The sequence below is a fragment of the Medicago truncatula genome, chromosome 5, assembly GCF_003473485.1.
Source record: "Medicago truncatula cultivar Jemalong A17 chromosome 5, MtrunA17r5.0-ANR, whole genome shotgun sequence".
In the NCBI taxonomy this organism is placed as follows: Eukaryota; Viridiplantae; Streptophyta; class Magnoliopsida; order Fabales; family Fabaceae; genus Medicago; species Medicago truncatula.
The window spans coordinates 15,953,009-15,968,492 of NC_053046.1; the positions used below are offsets into that span (position 1 = coordinate 15,953,009).

General features: G+C 31.4%; 2 protein-coding genes across 2 annotated transcripts; one reads left to right on the forward strand and one right to left on the reverse strand.

Moving 5' to 3' along the window:
* Positions 1 to 5,097: 5,097 nt before the first annotated feature.
* LOC11417048 (gibberellin-regulated protein 12) lies at positions 5,098 to 5,731 on the forward strand. Its single transcript, XM_003613394.2, has 3 exons — positions 5,098 to 5,185; positions 5,384 to 5,414; positions 5,532 to 5,731. The coding sequence occupies exons 1-3, from the start codon at positions 5,120 to 5,122 to the stop codon at positions 5,711 to 5,713; spliced, it is 279 nt and encodes a 92-aa protein (XP_003613442.1). The 5' UTR covers positions 5,098 to 5,119; the 3' UTR covers positions 5,714 to 5,731.
* A 5,661-nt stretch (positions 5,732 to 11,392) lies between these two features.
* LOC11417050 (F-box protein SKIP19) lies at positions 11,393 to 12,325 on the reverse strand. Its single transcript, XM_003613396.1, has 2 exons — positions 11,985 to 12,325; positions 11,393 to 11,897 (listed from the first exon to the last, which is right to left on the reverse strand). Exons 1-2 carry the CDS (start codon positions 12,323 to 12,325, stop codon positions 11,393 to 11,395), a joined length of 846 nt encoding a protein of 281 aa, XP_003613444.1.
* Positions 12,326 to 15,484: the final 3,159 nt, after the last annotated feature.

Below are 15,484 nucleotides of genomic sequence, written 5' to 3' on the forward strand. Positions count from 1 at the left end.
AAAGAAACTGATAACATATGTTGTGAAAAAATCTCAGAAATTACCTTAACATTATTTGAATTTGAGATTGATTGTTGGATTGTTATAGTGAAAAAACCTATAGAAACTCAACAAGCTGCTGTCAATGACCAAAAATGCATAAACATGCTGTCAAAAAAAATCAGAAACGCATAAACTTGTTGTTAATAAACAGGTAAAAACACGAAAACAAATATGTAAAAACAGTCCTGAAAAAACAGCACATGCTGCACGACAGTAAAACTGCTCAAACACAGACCAGCGGCGGCCGGCGGTGGTCGACAAGTTGATGATGGTGGCTGGGTTTTGTTTGGAAATGGACGGAAGAAGAAGAAGAAAAGGGTTGTCGCCCTTCTGTTCTTTCTTTTCTCTCCCTCACGTGTTGTTCCATTCTAGCTTATTTGATTTTTGTTTAAAAAAAAAAAAGGTGTGCCACGTGGCACACCCTAATTAGCCAACGTTATATACCATTAAAATGCCAATGTTACACAAGTGGTGGTCCGTATTGAACACCACTGAATTTAGAACTTTCTTAAAATAATCAATGTGGAGGGCATTCGACACTCTAGAATGTAAAGGTTACCGATAATCCTAGAATGAGTACTTTCGCAAAGAACTATTTTTTGGATTTATTTCAAAGAAAGCTCAACAATACCGCACTTGTGGTGGAGGTCATTCGACACTCTATTACAGACACTAATAATGTTGTACTTACTTTACCTTTCTAAAAGAAAGAGTTTAGAGATGCAATCTTTTCGATTCACCCCAATAAATGCCAAGGCACTGATGGTTTTAATAACCGGGGTTCTATCAGCATTTCTGGTCCATTTGTAGTGAAGACATATTTAAGGATTGTTGTGAATGGTTAGAACTAGGTCAGTTCCCAGCTTCTTTAAATACAACAAATATAACTCTCATTTCAAAGGATAACATTCATACTACAGTGAAAGACTGGCGCCCCATAACTTTGTGTAATGTTTTGTATAAGCTTATCTCCAAAGTGCTTGCCGATGGACTGAAAGGCGTTCTACCTAAATGTATTTATGATAATCAATCTACTTTTCTTTCGGGTAGGTCGATCCTTGACAATGCCATGGTAGCTATTGAGGTTATTCACCATATGAAAATTAAGACGAGGGGAACAAATGGTTTTAAAAACCATGGAGGTATGGGATTTAAAGATTTGACTGCTTTTAATCTAGCTATCTTAGGAAAACAAGGTTGGAAATTTCAGATAGAACCTGATTCTCTTATCTCTCGTATTTACAAGGCTCGATATTTTCCTTCATGAAGGTACTTGACAGCAAATTGAGGTCACAATCTTAGCTATGTATGGAGAAGTATTTTGAACACTTCATAGGCGAGGTGGGGCGCAATGGTATATTGGTACAAGTCACTCTATATCAATACTTTATGAACCATTAAATGGGGATCACATGGATGGAAATATTATGGGTGAAAACTTTGTGAGGGATTTTGCAATCTTTGGGAAGATGTCATAGAAACACCTTATTGAGGATTGGTATGCAACTAACGTTACTATTCCAGTAGCTAGTCGCAACACGCATAAAATTTTTTAGTTCATAATGATCAAACGAAACGACAACACTGGTAGGACAAGACGATTCAGGTACAACTCCAGATCCTTCTACTACAACAACGAATGATATAGCTTTGGTCAGGTGGCAGCGTCCACAATGAGTTCGTCTGAAATATAATGTCGATACTTCATTTTCGAATCAGTTGCAAATAACAAGCATTGACATATGTATATGTCAACACGAAGTTATCTTTATGTTAGATAAAACAATCTCTCTCTCTCTCTCTCCCTCTCCCTCCCTCCCTCCTACGTGTTCTGTTTCCATCGGAGAAGCTCTGGGTTTATTCCACGCCTTACAATTGCTAAGTGAAATGCAATTTGACAACGTCGATTTCGCCTTGCATTCAAAGATTAAAACAGACACCTTCCATCATCGTCAGGTTGACGTTACTGAATTTAGGCAAGTGATTTTAGAATGTCGAAGTCTTTTTACCATACATTTCTCAAACTCTAATGTCGATTTTAACATGCGACAACCAAATGAGGTAGCTCACACCCTTGCTAGGGTTGTCGCATTATCTGTTAGTCCCAAATTTCATTATCATGTACCTCGTTGTATAAACTCTCTTATTATTAATGAAATGCTATAAGGAAACTCTTTTTCTTTCAAACAAGGTTAGTTCCCAAAATATCTCTACACATATATACTTAGCATGATTTGATTAAATACATGTGTAAAAAGGTTTTACACTGTTAAAGCATAGAAAGTAATATGATTATTTTACAGGCCGACCTTCTCTTTTATTGAAAAACGATCTCTCTTCAAAAACAACTGCCAACTTCCACATTCTCCTCCCAAATCCAAACCTTGTTTATCAAGATGTCGCCATTGAAGGAGGGTGGTGCTATCGCCGTCTTCATAGATGCACCACTCAAAACCCTAACTGGGGTTGCTCAAGTGGCTGTCGGCACCTCCACGGATGACTTTGTCATGCTCACGCAACCTATTGTTTCGCATGTTTCATAGAGGTTTTTCCTTAGGTGTTTGCTTCTGCGTCAACGATCTGGGCTCGATTTGTAGATCTGGTTTGGATTCATGTTCTATGGTTACCGTCGCCGTCGTCGGTTGAGTTACTCTATTGCATGTTATTATCCGTTTCACAAGCTTTGATTTGGGTCGTTTTTTATCTGAGATTTGTTGCGGATTGTTAGCTAGGAATGGCTGAGTGGACTCGTTACCGTGTTGGCGGCTGAGCTCATTTGCCGTTCTCAAAATATGGAATTGTTGTTGTAAATTTAGAGTGTCTGGCTATGGATTTAGCTTATCTGGATTTGTCGCCGCCATTTTGGACTTTTTTCGCCGCTGTGTGGATTGATTTTGGTGGGTTATTCGAATCATTCGTTACCTTCCTTTCTTTGGAGGTGGTTGTGGTACTGTGGTTGGGCTATAAATGACTGTTAATTTGTTGTTGATCATCGTAGTAAATGGTTGGTGCGGGTGGATTCGCTAATTACCATGTTGGCGGTCGAATCCTTTCCCCACTCTCAAGAATCATCCTATTGTTTGACATAGGACCTATCAGACTCGAAATAGTCGTTAATACTTGCTGCTGTTGTTGCAGGGAGTTGATGATACGTGATCCGATTTTGTGTTGACGATCGAGTCATTCGCCAAACTATAAACCCGCCTGGTAGTTGATTAAGGTTGGATTCACTTTGTGGATCTTTTTTTATGGTTTGCCCGTTAGGGTTGCTTACTGGGTCAGGTTTTATGTCGTCCAGTTTTTATGTAATTTTTGCCCTTTTTTAATAATATTTATATGAGCAATTGACAACAAATTAGAGTTGGATACCAACTTAGTTGTACATTATTCTTTTTGATGTCTTTTTTCTCTTGACTTATAAAAAAAAATTCATTACTTGATTTTCATTTTCAATTAAAAATATGAATTGTGTAATTTTTGTTTTTGTTTCATAAGGATGATTTTGTCATTTATATATAATCTTATCTTGTAACTATCATGTGTGAACTAAATACTTATTGCGAGAAAAAAGTGTGCATTAGATACATGAATCGTAAAATAAAGATATCTTGTTTTTTTTTTTTTATCATGTATGAACCAAATATATGAATGATAAACGTCTATGTCATCGCTATCATATCATATTGTTATCTAATTTTCTATTTTATCTTGTTATGCGACCAAACATATTTGTATGTAAAAAAATCCTTTTTTTTGTATAGTTTTTCAAAGTGAATTATATTTTTGATTTTTTTTTGGTACATATATTTTTTTTTATTCTTTTAATTAGTGAGAGTTATGAAATGCATTACTTGTATTTTTATTTTGACTCAAAACCTCGTTAATTGTACTGTGTTATCACTTGAACCAATCATTTTTTGGTAAAGTAATTTTTTTTTTTATCACTTGAACCAATCATTTTTTGGTAAAGTAATTTTTGTTCGGGTCTAAATCTAGTGTTCGATGATACAATATAGTAATATGTAAGTTAATCCTGAAACTTATTAGGGTTTGCCTCTCTAGTTAAAATCTCTTGTCTCTTTAGTTAGATTTTTTATCTTGAATATTACTTGAGTTAGAAACTAGTAAGATATGACAAGAAAATAAACCATTTATTTCCCTATAAAATGTAATTTAAAATATAAATTTTGGAATCTAATCAAATATAAATATAAAAGGCAATTTGATATGAAATTAAAAAAATAAAATATTAATAACTAATTTATTGGAATTAGCAAATTTGAAAGTCAAATTATTATTAAAAGTTACAAATTATGAATATTAGTTTAAAGCTTTTATCTAATTTGATATGAATTTTCTTTTAAAAAAAGACTATTTGATATGAAATTAAAATAAATACAAATATTAATGACTAATTTATTGGAATTAGCACATTTGAAAGTCAAATTATTATTAAAAGTTACAAAATATGAATATGAATTTATAAATATTTTCGAAAATTAAATATAATTTTTTTTATAAGGATAGTTTTTTCATTTACACATAATATATCATATATTGGTGAATTTCTCTAACTTATATATACAATTATTGAGAAATGATAGGAACATCATCTTTCTAACATTCATCATAATACTTATTTTTTTATTGGGTGAAACTCATGTTTGTCTCATCACTTAATATGAGATTGATTGGAGTATGTGTAAAAAAGTTTTGCACCGTTAATGCATAGAAACTAGTCGGATTTAAAATTGGGTTAAATATGTTTTCGGTCCCGTAAATATACAAACTTTTTATTTCAGTCTATCTAAATTTTCCTTCGAATCTTAGTATAAAATTTCCAATGACCACTTTTTATCCCTATTTTTAAGTAAATTTATGTGTAGCATTTGTATTTTTTTTTATTCTTTAATTAGTGCATTTAAGATATTTGAAAGTTATGAAAAGCATTACTTATCTTTTTCTTTTGACTTAAAACCTCGTTCATTGAACTGTGTTATCATTTGCCTCTATATAACTCTCTGCCCCAACCAGAGACTATGTACAAGAGCAAGAGTGAAAGACAAACCAGACCACAATGGCTAAATTCATTTGTGCATTTCTTTTCATGCTTGTTATCACTTTTGTGATCCAAGAGACCTATGTGAGTGATTCTATCTCCCACTCTATTCTTTAACTCTTTTTTTATTTTTTTCCCTCTGCATATCATTGATATATAATTGAAAATACCAATTATTGAGTTTCACTCTTCATTTATTTGTTTTCCCCTTAAATTAACACCGAAATCTGATTTTTTTTTTTTTTAACTTTCTATTGTAAATGAAAAAATATATCTCTATAGGCTGGTGGAGAAGGTTCTCTTCGTCCTCAAGGTAGTAATTCTATCTAATATTTTTTATTTTCTAAATATTCTTATGAAATAATACGTTGCGACGCAAAATAATTTTATTTACTAATGTTATCGCAACTGAAATATTTTTTTTCTGCAGATTGTGCAGGTGCATGTGATGTTCGTTGTTCAGCAACTATGTACAAGAAGGCATGTCTAACCTATTGCAACTACTGTTGTGCAAAATGTTTGTGTGTCCCATCAGGAACATATGGTCACAAGGAAGAATGCCCATGCTATGCTAACATGAGAACTAAGAGAGGAGGACCTAAGTGCCCCTAATTTTGTATTGTTAAGCTCACATTATTGGTGATGCATAGATCTTTGTCAATGCATTTATCTGCTATTTGATTATTAATAAAATTTATATTCCGATGTTTAAGATTACTACGATCTAATTTTTTTTTATTCATAAGCTCGAATTTTATTTGAAGATATGAAAATGACAGAAAGAGGATTAAGTTACTTCTACAAACCTCAAAGTTGGTAACCACGTCAATTTCTCACATTATTGGTCAATCTTTGTTAATGCATTTATCCGCGATTTGATTATTAATAAAATTTATATTCCGATGTTTCTGATTACTCATCTAAAAAAAAGTTCATTCATAAGCTCGAATTTGATTGGAAGATATTAAAATGACATTCTTCTATTTGCTCAATGGCTCGATGGTTCAATCTCTACTATCAGATAATAACTTCTTTTTTTTTAACTAGCGTACTGAAAATTCACAAGATTTAAATTGATAAAAAATTGTAGTTTTTGGATATATTTTTTATTAAATAGACATACTAGACGTGGTGCAAACAAATATAAATTGATGAAAAATTAATTTTTAGGTGTATTTTTTTTCTTTATCTTAATAAATCAATTTGAAATTATCAAGAATTGAAAATCTTAAAGTATTTGGGAGGGCCAGGTTGCACAAACCCATTAAATTAAAAAAAAAATCTTATATTTTAATCCCTTTTTACCATAATAAATAAAATAGAATTAGGGCATTTAGAACATATAGTTTGAAAAAGTGCATTTGGACTGTAATATTCTTGATACGATGTGGTTTCAAGGCTTAGGCTACGGTAGGAGACTTCAATGGGTCTTCTACCGTAGGTGACTACATTTTTTTTTTTTTTTTGGTTTCTAAAATGTTTTTTAGCCATTGAATTTAGAAAGAAGTTTTCAATGACATAGATCTTTAGACATGTTGATCCACTAGTAATGTATATTACTCTCTCCGTCCCATATCAAATGATCTAGTTGACTTCGACACACGTACCAATGCATATGTTTTATCTTTGATATCTTCAATTCTCTATTAAAAAAAAAATAATGAAAACTTAATATTTTAAAAATATTCATCGAGACGATTCCAACAACATCTTACATGATATTATTTATCTTTGTGAATTAGTAGAAAAATATGGTCAAAGTATATTAAGTCAATAATGTATATTGTCAACTAGGTCATTTATTGAGGGACGGACGGAGTATAATGTTTAATTTTTGTCTTTAATAAAGTAATGAGTAAATAATCAATTTCCCCCTTGAAATTGTAAGTTTCATCAATTATCCCCCTAAAATTAACAAAACTTCAATTACCCCCCTGAAATTTCACAATGTTAGTCAATTTACCCCCTCCGTCAAATTTTTCTGTTAGTGAACATGACGTTTTGCAAATATCCCCCTGAAGTTTTGCACTTATGTGCAAAATGCCCCCCAAACTTAAAAATTTATATTATTTTTTCCTTAAAAACAAACAATTAATAGTTAAATATTAAAGTTAACTATTAATTTTGTAGTTTGGAAAAACCACATACATATATACATCAAATTATTTTTAAAGTTACATGTGATTAATATATTACTGATGACCTGCAACAACAGGTAACTAATACTGGCTTGACCTACAAATGCAAGTTATAAGACCAACACAAGAAAAATACACTACTAATTTAAAATAAAAGAAAACAATTGAATGTTGAAGGTGTACGGTAAGCATTTTGATCTAAGGGTTGGTTGACCTAGGGGTGTAAGTACGACGAGTCCTTGTATTTTTTTCATAAAAATTTCTCAACTTTTTATTTTCTTAAAATAATTATGTAACCTATTTTCACTATATTTTAGCATCATAAAATAATAAGTTTAATCATCGAATACTTGAAATAAATTAAAGTTGAATGACGTAAAATTGCTTTAGCATCAAAGTAACTATAAATTGCAACATCATAATTTGTAACTCTAATATTTTTTTTATTTTCAATATAGAGGATGTGTTGTGTCAATTTTAGAAATTAAACTAAATTTATGATCAAAACATTTGTTATTCTTGTTCATCCCTATGAAAATGAAATTAAAATTTGAAAATTATTGTGTAAGTTGGTTTATTGGGTATGGGTCCAGTTTTACCCAAAACCCATTATTTTTTATGGGTTTTTCATTTTTTAAAACCATATCCACCCAATCACCCAATCCAACCCACTTTTTTGGGTTTTTTTGAGTGGGTTTGATGGGTTTTTTGGGTTTACCCAACCCATGTACACCCCTAGATTGACCTTTATCCAATGACTCACATTCATTTTTGTAAAAAAAAAAAAAAAAAAAGAGCATGTCTCCTATGGTAGGAGACCTATTGAGGTCTTCCACCGGAAACGGGCCCGTGGTTTCAATGCCAAACCAAGCACGTAATTAAAATAAATCCAAAGAGCAAATCCATGTAAAGACTAGAATCGAGCCACGTTTAACAAGCCAGAAACACTATTATTCAAGGCAAAGGCTACGGTAGGTAACCTCTTTAGGTCTCCTGCCGTAGGAGACTTGTGTTTTTTTTTTTTTTCTTTTACAAAATTGATGTCAACCATTAGATGTATCTGAAATTTTTTGAAGATTATAGTATTATCATACTCTCTAAATATTAGATTATTTTTACAATATGTTTCATCATCTTTCTCTTTTTCCATCCATGTCTCTTACTCGCCCACCACAAACAACAACATCAATCTCTTGTTTTTGTAAAAAAAAAAACCATCAATCTCTTGTTCTTACTCCCACCTTCGTAATTCTCCTGCACATCTAACATCTATGGAGTTACTTAATCTAAATTGAAAATGGGTTAATGATTTTCCGCAAGATTTAATTAAATTTAGACTCTTCCGCTTCTAATTTAATGCTTCCCTAGAGAAGAATCTAGCATGTGTTAGTTACATTTTTGACCAGAATACGAAAAATAAATAAATAACTTGGGATAGAAGGTTGGTAGGTGTCTTTAAGGGGGTTTGAAAATCCTTCTGTTTTGGTTCTCAAACAATGGATGCTCTTTCTTCATTTTTCTCTTTTGAGTTTTTGCAAAAAATTGAGATTGTACTTGTATATTCATACTATATATTGGATTTTTAATCTTCAATCATTGTTCCAATTAATTATCAGAGGCACTTAAAGCTATAAGGGTCTATTGTTCTCCATTAAATTACAGTGAGAAGAGCAACAAAATGCAGTTGCTACGGTACACGTCTCTCTCTCTCTCTTAGATCTACCAAATGAAAAAAAATCTAATTTGAAGGGATTATGGTAAGATCAGTGTTCTTTGTCAATCTAACGGTAACACATGTCATTTTTTGTTATAAAAAAAATAGTATTTTTTAATGTCTCATACCGTAGAAGACCTATTCAAATCTCCTACCAGAAACGACGCCATTATTCAAATATTGGTTGGGATTGTGTTTGAAGAAACCAATTTGATACTTTGAGAATTCAAAGTCATCATACAATTAAAAGGTCTTATTAACATGAACCACATTATTATTTTATTTAAGTACCGTTTGGCCAGGCTTTTTTTCGGTCTAAAAGCTATTTTAAAACAAAGTTAAAATAAAGTTCTTTAAGAAAAAGGCTAAAGCTGTTTGGTTTCTTTATTTTTTTTTAGTTCTAAAGTTATTTTTGAGTTAAAAGCTGTTTGGCAAAATATTGTACAAAACTTTGAAATTATTATTTTTTGGTGGTGTCTGGGGTTCGAACCCGGGACCTTGCATATATTTATGCATTGTCTATAAATAAAAAAACTTTGAATTCATTATGAATTAACATAATAAATAAAAAAATGTCTAAAAGATTTTTTGAAGGGAAAAAATGTTTAAAATATAAAAGATATATTTTTACCAATACTATATTTACTCAACGACGTTTATTTTGTGTAACATTAATACAAATTTGTACAGTATCTTTTCCAATTATACTCTATAACAAATTTTGTTATAAGAATACCATATTATTAGTGTTGGTCAAAAAGATAAGAATTTATATTATATAATATTATATTTGTTACATTGTTGGTGTCATTGAAAAAGATATGTTTAGTTTTTTTAATAAGAAAAAGATATGCATAGTTTGTTACAATACAAATGTGTAAATTATATATAAATATAATTTTTTTAGGCAACTACACTTGTATTTTTAATTAAAATCAAAATTTTATAAAAATAATTATACGCATTACACAACACTAACAAAAATTATACGCATTAGCATAACAAAAAAAAAACAAAAAGAAGAACATAAAGTATTACTCTAAACGCTAAAGTGTGTGTATTTCCGTGGTTGAAGAAAGGGAATAAAAATATTCGGTGTCATTCATTGACAGTATGAATACAAATATTTACGAGGTTGTGATGATCAAAAGATATTGAAATTAATATATAAGTGATAAAAAGATAATAAAATTCCTTAAAAAAATAGATAATAAACTTAAATGGAATCTCATTAAAAAATTAAGTGGACCGGTTAAAAAAAATAAAAAAAAAATAAAATAGAAGAAAAAAACATATTGAAAAAATAAAACAAAAGGTTGCCGACGGGAGTTGAAAAGAGGTGCTTGTGAAATAAATTGGGGAGAAATAGTTTTTTGAAGTAGCATTCAACAACTTTTGGTTAAAACTCATTTCATTCAATTTTATGGATTCTAAAAAAAGTACTTTTTTTCAAAGGTACTTTATTGATATTGTGTTTGGCTTAACTTCTCCTTAAAAACTTAGAAAAGCTGAAAAAAAGCCGGGCCAAACGGTATCTTAGTTAATGTTTATTTTGCATGCGTTCACTTTTATACGATCTCAAGATGCATACCACGCATATCGAAGGTTCTCAAGGAATATTAGTGAACTAGTAGTAACAAAGACAAACACTTGTTTTTGTCTCTTAATGTTGTACCATGTACATACATAGGACCTGTCAAGGAGATGGAATGATATGAATTTAGATTTGAGTTTTGTATTTGTGTTGGGATTGCAACTAAACGGTGTACTTATACCGTACCCTAAAAGTTATAATGACTAGCGATGTATCCATCTTAAGAGAGTGCACATGTAAAATCAAAGCATGAATCACGTTCTCAAGTTTTTTTTTTTTTTCGGTACAAGAGAGGGAAACATGTTCTCAAGTTAACTAATGAATAGAGTAAAACTTATTCCTTAGTTTATAGTATAAGCTAATACAAGCAATAAGTGGTTGATTACTGCATAATTGAGGCAAAAAGGAAATACTACAAATTTTACTCTAATTAATTCTTATCACATTTTTTTATGCGTTTTCCTATACGACCAAGGTGAAATCACACATAGACTTTCATTAAAATTGTTAAAACTTCAAAAACAAAAACCACAATCGGAATCATTCAGCAACAAAAACATTGATAGTCCTAACCAATTGTTTAACAAAGCATGCCAATTAGGTTGCCTTCAACAAAATCCTTTAAAACATCATTAGCATGAGTATCATCAAGGATCACAATAAATACTTCATCCGGTCTCAAATATAAGCAACTTTTCACTTTTTAAATTCATCCAATAAATGATGTACGTAATCTTTATAAATACCACGTAGCTTACATTTGAGACCGGAGGGAGTACATGACAAGAAATCCACCGTATAATATAAAAACCTTATTTTTCATCATATCACCAATACTACAACATTCAGTAGTACCAAGAATCATAGTCTCCGCCAAAGTCATATTCACAAGGGGAGTAATCATAGTCATCAAAGACATAAAAATTTGGCAGTCGCAAATGATTGATCGGATCAATGCACCTTTTCTCCAAACTTTTACTTAATTCTAGATAACGACATCCTTGAAGGTCAAGAGATTCAAGAAAAGGGCATTTATCAAGAATGGCGAGCAAACCATCATTAGTGAGGTTGTCTCCCTTGATATCAAGATAGCATAGATTAGTCATCGTATCAGCAATAACTAAGGCCAAATCATCAGAAGGCTTGGCGGCATAAACCCCCAATCTACTAATTTTAAGTGATTTCAAAAGAGGGCAAGATCGGCCAAGGACTGCAATAGATACCTCAGTTAGCCTGTTATCTGAAATGACAAGCTTCTCTAACAGCGGAAGCTTCCTCACAGCTTCACTAAATCCTTCTTCTGAAATTTCATAGCAATCTACAAACCGCATGGAACGTAGGTGACTGCCACTGTAAAATTTAAATTACCAAACTATCAAAAAAATGCCAGATAAAAACAACAAATATTAAGGAACAAAAAATTTGAAAAAAGAGTACTTATTAGCTATGCAATTAAGAATATCATCATTGCCGAATCCCTCAATATCAATGTCTTCCAAATGATTGCAGCTTCGTTCAATAGCATTGCAACAAATCTTCACCATTTCCTCTTTATCATAATCATTATTGGACACCTTCCAAAAGAAAAAATTATTATAGTATGAACTATAATCGCACATGCAGATAGGATCCTTGCAAATGTTCCACCAAAGAGGGCACACTCCGCATGCACTTGTTAAAATTTCAAATGCACCAAGCCTCTGAAGGATATTTGATGTCAAATCTCTAGGAAGATCAAGCCAATTTGGTCCTGCTGTGCTCTCACTTTCAACTTCCATTGTTAAAATATAAGATGATGTTTTTTTTTTTTTTTTTGAGCTGCACGTTTGATAACTGTACACTGACCTTTTATTTATAGACCTATAGAGTACTGCATTACAGTGAAGATGAAGACTAAACGTTTAGAAAGTGGAGTGTAGTTTCCAATAAACTTTGGAAAATGATTAGCACTCGTTAACACCACCAACAGCGGAACCCAAGATGTTTTGAATGAGAAACGTCGCTGAAAAAAGAATATTAAGTCCTGTTTCCAATAGTAATGAAGAGTAGAGTTGTCCTGTTTCCAATTCAAAATAGGAGTATACTTGTCCAAAGTGTAAAATAACGAAGAAAAAGTAATGCTAACAAGTGTCTTTTAGGTAGTATTCTCTCCGTTTTACAATACTTGTCGTTTATGAATAAATTACACATATTAAGAAATGAAATAAATTTTGTTATTTTTTATGAAATTTTGTGTTTTTTCTATAATATCCTTGACCATTTATTATTTTATTCTATTATTTCTCTCTCTACAATAAATAGATAAGGGTATTATTGACAAACTAATAATTAATGTTGCATTGAAACTTGAAAGTGACAACCAAAGTGAACCAAAATTATTCTCCAAAAGCGACATGTATTTTGAAATGGATCATCTAAAAGTGGTAACTTTTACATTGAAAATTATGTATTATGACTTTTATATGTGTTTGACTTGTATTTTAAAAACAAAATTTCTTTTTGTGGGTTTCTTAAACAATGTCCTTAGGACACTTGTTAGCAAAACCCAATAATAAAATACACACGTAACCTTTTACTCCATCTGTTTCTAAACACATGTCCCAATTAACTCATTTCAATACACAATTTTGATCGTTAATAAGTAATGATCCATTGTGTGTTTTTTGTGGACAACATAGTGAGACAATTTCATACCTCTTTATGGAGTGTCACTTGTTAAAGCATATATGGTTTACTTCATCTTTAGGTATGATATTTAATTCGTATGATTTTAGGTACGTACCTTTTTAGGAGTGGTTTGAGAGAAATATTATTGATGTTGAGGATATTATAGTCCATGTTCTGGCCTTGCGTTACGAAATATAGCGTGCTAGAAATAAGAAATGTTTTGAGGGGGCTGATGTTGATGTGGCTGCAACTGTTCAAAAGACACAAAGATCTAATGTGAATTTTAGAAGTGCTAGTACGGTGTTGTTGGAGACACTAAGCGGAGGTCCAGTCTTGCCACTATCATATGTTCATTTGACACCTCTATTTAATGTTTTCTATAAGCTTGATGTTGATGATGAGAGATAATGGAAGGTGTTGTCGTTGTCGCTAGTTGCTGGCAAGTCTTTTCATTATCAGATTCAGAGGTTGCAGAAGCTTTAACTATGCGAAAGAGTTTGAAGTTTGCGATAAACATGACTTTTTTGAATCTTATAGCAGAATCAGATGCTTCTAATGTGGTTTTTGCGATAAACATTCTCCCACCTATGTCGGCTCTATTATTGTAGATTGTATTTATTTTAATGTTTGTTTTCGTAGTTTAACTATTTTGCACGTTAGACATGAAGCCAACCAAGCTGCTCATTATTTAGTTAAATACGTTCTTCGTAATTTAGATTGTATATGGATCGAAGATACCCCAACTTAAATTTCTGCCGTCTTGACTTTTAATTTATTGTCAATCTTTCATTTGATTTAACGTATAAAAAATATTTGTACTATTTTTTTGTGCTACGTCTAATCCTACAACTATGTTTAGTTTTGGATCAAAATTGGCATTTCTACATGTTCATCACAACCGTAGGTCTTCGCCTTTCTCATTTTCATTTTAGTTTATGGTTTAAGGGTCATGCTAACTTGTGTCGTTAAGAAGCTATATAAAAAAGATAAACAATAAATTTTGTATTAAAAGTATAAATGTTTAAATTTTTGTAAGAATACACAAACTTGTCAAAGCATAATAAGACAACGAAGCTTGTATGTCATTGTTGGCCATGATTTTGTGAATGTGATGGGATATGAAAGGATGACACGAAAAGCAGAGTGAATCAAGCATATATCATGAAAAGTGTAAATCTAATCAAGAGACCATTAAGTGTCATAAACGCTAATTAATGGTGTTTTTGTCAAACTTTGTAGTCAAATTAAAGATTGGGAGAAATTTTGAGAAGATGTTATGTATTTGAATTCCATCAAGAGTATTTGAGTGTTTGACTTTCTTGCGCTAATTAATGGTGTTTTTGTCAAACTTTGTAGTCAGATTAAATATTAGGAGAAATTTTAGGAAGATGTTATGTATTTGAATTCCATCAAGAGTATTGAGTGTTTGACTTCCTTGCGCTAGTTAATGGTATTTTTGTGAAACTTTGTAGCCAGATTAAAGATTGAGAGAAATTTGGGAAGATGTTATGTATTTGAATTCCATCAAGACTATTTGAGTGTTTGACTTCCTTGCGCTAATTAATGGTGTTTTTGTCAGACTTTGTAGCCAGATTAAAGATTGGGAGAAATTTTGGGACGATGTTATGCATTTAAATTTTATCAAGAGTATTTTAATGTTTGACTTCCTTGCGCTAATTAATGGTGTTTTTGTCAAACTTTGCAGCCAGATTAAAGATTGGGAGAAATTTTGGGAAGATGTTATGTATTTGAATTCCATCGAGTATTTGAATGTTTGACTTCCTTGCGTGAATCAACATGTATTTAAAGCGTCCATTTATGTTTGTCAACGATTGGGAGAAAGTTTCGGAAGATATCATATTTGATGGTATAAGACTTGACTAAGTGATTTGTGCGTACCTTTAAGACTTGACTAAGTGGTTTGTGCGTACCTTTGCACGGGTCATACCACGTAGAAGTTAATCGAATCAATCGCAATAATGTAAATATATATAGTTAATAGAAGTTTTATAACAATTTAAAAACGTGGGTGAAAATGTTTGCGAAAGAAACAATTATTTTTGCAAAAAGAACAAAATAATTGTATTCTCACAACTAAGTGGTACTCCCTCCGTTTCAAAATATAAGCAAAATTGACTTTTTTGGTTCATTCATTTAATGATGTATATGATCCATATTATGAACCACATACATCATTAAATGAATGAACCTAAAAAATTAATTTTGCTTATATTTAGAAACGAATGGAGTATTTATATAGGTAATTGGTA

Bases quoted from the DNA above. Each gene is read 5' to 3' on its own strand.
- LOC11417050 (XM_003613396.1), bottom strand. From the start codon at position 12,325: ATGGAAGTTGAAAGTGAGAGCACAGCAGGACCAAATTGGCTTGATCTT. The intron at 11,898-11,984 runs GTACTCTTTTTT...TAAATTTTACAG, and splicing joins CTTAATTGCATAGCTAATAA to TGGCAGTCACCTACGTTCCA.
- LOC11417048 (XM_003613394.2), top strand. From the start codon at position 5,120: ATGGCTAAATTCATTTGTGCATTTCTTTTCATGCTTGTTATCACTTTT. The intron at 5,186-5,383 runs GTGAGTGATTCT...ATATCTCTATAG, and splicing joins TTGTGATCCAAGAGACCTAT to GCTGGTGGAGAAGGTTCTCT. The intron at 5,415-5,531 runs GTAGTAATTCTA...TTTTTTCTGCAG, and splicing joins AGGTTCTCTTCGTCCTCAAG to ATTGTGCAGGTGCATGTGAT.